At 33.3% G+C, this 3,092-nt stretch overlaps 1 protein-coding gene across 1 annotated transcript; it reads right to left on the bottom strand.

Annotated features, from left to right (window-relative positions):
* Positions 1 to 428: 428 nt before the first annotated feature.
* Positions 429 to 2,864, bottom strand: LOC143612679 (gamma-secretase subunit APH1-like). Its single transcript, XM_077086605.1, has 6 exons — positions 2,752 to 2,864; positions 2,367 to 2,522; positions 2,180 to 2,265; positions 1,880 to 2,005; positions 954 to 1,081; positions 429 to 684 (listed from the first exon to the last, which is right to left on the bottom strand). The coding sequence occupies exons 1-6, from the start codon at positions 2,862 to 2,864 to the stop codon at positions 547 to 549; spliced, it is 747 nt and encodes a 248-aa protein (XP_076942720.1). The 3' UTR covers positions 429 to 546.
* Between the last annotated feature and the right edge of the window lie 228 nt (positions 2,865 to 3,092).

The following is a 3,092-nucleotide window of genomic DNA, read 5'->3' as shown; positions in this document are numbered from 1 at the left end:
ATGATTGAAAACAAAAATTTGTTCAGTGACCTGATTAAAACAACTTTAAAAGTTGGTTACTATTTTATAGAGTAAACCCTTTACAAAAACATCTTTAAACTTCATATCATCTCACATTAACAAATTCACTTTATAAATGAATTACAGACATAACATGTCATTTACCATTTTCCATATATTTTATCACCAAAATGAGGCGGAACACCACCAATAAAAAATGTAAATGACTTCTTTTTGATCATTTTAATACTTTTGATAACTTGTGGAACTCTGAAAATTTGGATGGTCTTTAAATAAATTATCAAAATAATAATAATAATAATAATAATAATAAAAATGAACTTGAAAAGCAAGTAAAATTATGTTTTAGACTTGCTCTTTGATAAGAGAGAGAGAGATCCTTCCTATTACACCAGAAAAGGCAATGTCATGAACATACAAGAGTGAAACGCCATCATCTCGTTTCCATGAGTCATAGTAATATAACAATAATTCAACACTGGAAACTAGTAACTGTGGATCCAGATCACCAATCTATCATTGATTTTAATGGGCCAACCTTATTTGAGTCTCGGTCAACCTCCCCCACACCATCTTCCCACAGTATCCTAAAGTCGACAATGCCACGATATACAACAGTGGAATTCCCACGACACAACCACCTGATGCCAGATTTACAAGAGTCTACATCACATACAAAACAACTTTTCAGCAACAGAAAATAATAAAACTAATGTGTTAACTATGGTTGTAAAAATAACATAATAAAAATTATAATCTAAAACTTCAAAACTATAGACATCTTCATATTTTTGGCATAAAATTCTTCTGTTGTGTAAGGATTTAAGTTAAAGGAGAAAGAGAAGGGTATGATGGTCACACTATGAATCATATTTAATGAAATAGGTAAATATGAAATTTCATGTGTTAAGATTACTAAAAACATGTCTTACCAATGTTCCAGCAATTAGATGAACAGCTGGCACGATCAACTGATCACTCTTCTTCCCTTGAGCGTATCCATTAAATGCGATTACCATTGAGAAGGTGTGGATTGTAACAAATGCAAGCGAAATAATGGCTGCAAAATATCAGTTTTTAAATGTTTGGTTAAACAAATTATGCTTCTAAAACTTATATCAAATATACTCCTTCTAAATCACATTATGACTTTCTAAACGCATACCCAAACACCCATTTAATATAAAAGCAATTTCATATATACCATTAAAAACTTGCATATCATTATCATATTTACCAACCAAAAAAATTCATATCAAAAGATACCTATTCAAAATAAATTTCATATTTACCATTTTACATGTTTCAGTCACTACAATTTATAACATGGTCATTATACCCTTCTCCTTCACTTTAACTCCAAATTTTCATATCATAATGCAAGCTGTAGGGAAGGGTGAAAATGTCGAATGTTAGAAAATGAGTATATTCGATTTATGATTTTTTTTTGTTGGGTAAATATGATATTACAATAAGGTTTGAGTGAGATATATGAAATTATCCCTTTAATATATTATAAAAATAGATTAAATGAAAAGAAAATTGGAAGAAGCAGGCCGACAACTTATATTTCTAACATTAATGCAGTTATACTCAGTTTTTATAAAAGTAATCTCGTGCACCAAAAAACCAATAACAGCAACAATTTGTGGCAATAACAACCGAAAACATGGAAAATTTCCCAATAAGATAATAAATAATTAAAAAAAACACTGATTTTTTCTTGGGACAGGGAGTAGATTTTTGATATGATATTATAAAAGCATTTCACAGTTTCTTATCATGCAAAAAATACACCAATGCTACTTACTGAGTTACTGCATTGTATGTATAACTTAGGTTTTGAAGATATACTCACCAGAAATAAGAAAAAATGGAGCGTATGAGCATTTGTCAACATAAAATGTTCCGGGACCAAATGAAGGAGTTAATAGGCTCAAACAGAAGAACACTGCATGAGCCACACCGTGACCAAGACCGCCAGCTGTACACAAGTTAATAATAATCAACCGTGGGATTTTCTTAACTAATTTTAGCAAATAGATTAAAATATTATTTTACTATTGTTTGCATGATACTTTAGGTTAGTAGGACTTTAGTTCATTTCTTATTATAATAATTCGATATCGGTCTATAAAGCAAAGTATATGATGATTACCGAGGGCGATTTGCATCTTATCAGTAAGATATAGGCGCGGTTTAGCAACCCTGTCAGCAAAGGCATCCAACATATCTTCCATCTTCCTGATCAATGCAAAAGTAGGTATATAATATTATTTTATTAATCATGTAGCAGATCCCTGTGAGCACAGAACAGCTTGGAATTAAGAGAATAAGCAACATACTTGTAAGCTCTCCATAAGAGGAGGCGAAGAGCTTCTTGGAAAAGAACAGAAGTTGTAACAAGAATGAGATAAGGCCAGTATTGGGTTGTTTTGATAGGAAGAAAGAGCTTCCAAAATGCAGAGAGCAGAATCAAGCTAATGAGCCACAGCAGTGTACTACATATATATATAATACAAACAGACATTAGTTAGTAGCTAGCTGTGTATGATCATGAATCGGCCGGTAATGATAATGATATAAATAATAAACCCTAACATCATCATCATCATCATCATATAATAATTCATATAGTAATTAGTAACTGAAATATCAATTATTAATTCCTAATAGCAATAAACCCTAATAATAATAATAATAATAATAAGAGGGAGTAAAAGTACCTACCTGGAGAGGAGGAGGAGGACGAGGAAGGGTTTAGTGGATATTACAGTGACGAAGAGACCCAGTGACGGCCCCAGCGCTAGCAGCACGTACCCGATCCCTGCGGCTAACGTCATCACTCTTCGATGATTCAAATGCACAAATTCAACAACTAACTTAGATGTTGACAAATCATATGCCCTGCCAAAATAATGCTATTTCAATGCTAAGGTTGAGGGGTGTGGGGGGGCTCTAATGGGGGCGCGAGAGGGGGCTCCAGCCAATAATATTGTGACGTGTGGCAGAGAGAGAAACTGGATAAGGGGGCTGTTGGAGCCCCCGTTGGAGCCCCTGGCCCTGGTGTG

Source organism: Bidens hawaiensis, unplaced genomic scaffold (genome assembly GCF_021521415.1).
Source record: "Bidens hawaiensis isolate Kalapana, Puna unplaced genomic scaffold, B.hawaiensis_p1.1 tig00035194_1, whole genome shotgun sequence".
Taxonomy (NCBI): Eukaryota; Viridiplantae; Streptophyta; class Magnoliopsida; order Asterales; family Asteraceae; genus Bidens; species Bidens hawaiensis.
This window is presented reverse-complemented; position numbering and strand designations above follow the sequence as displayed.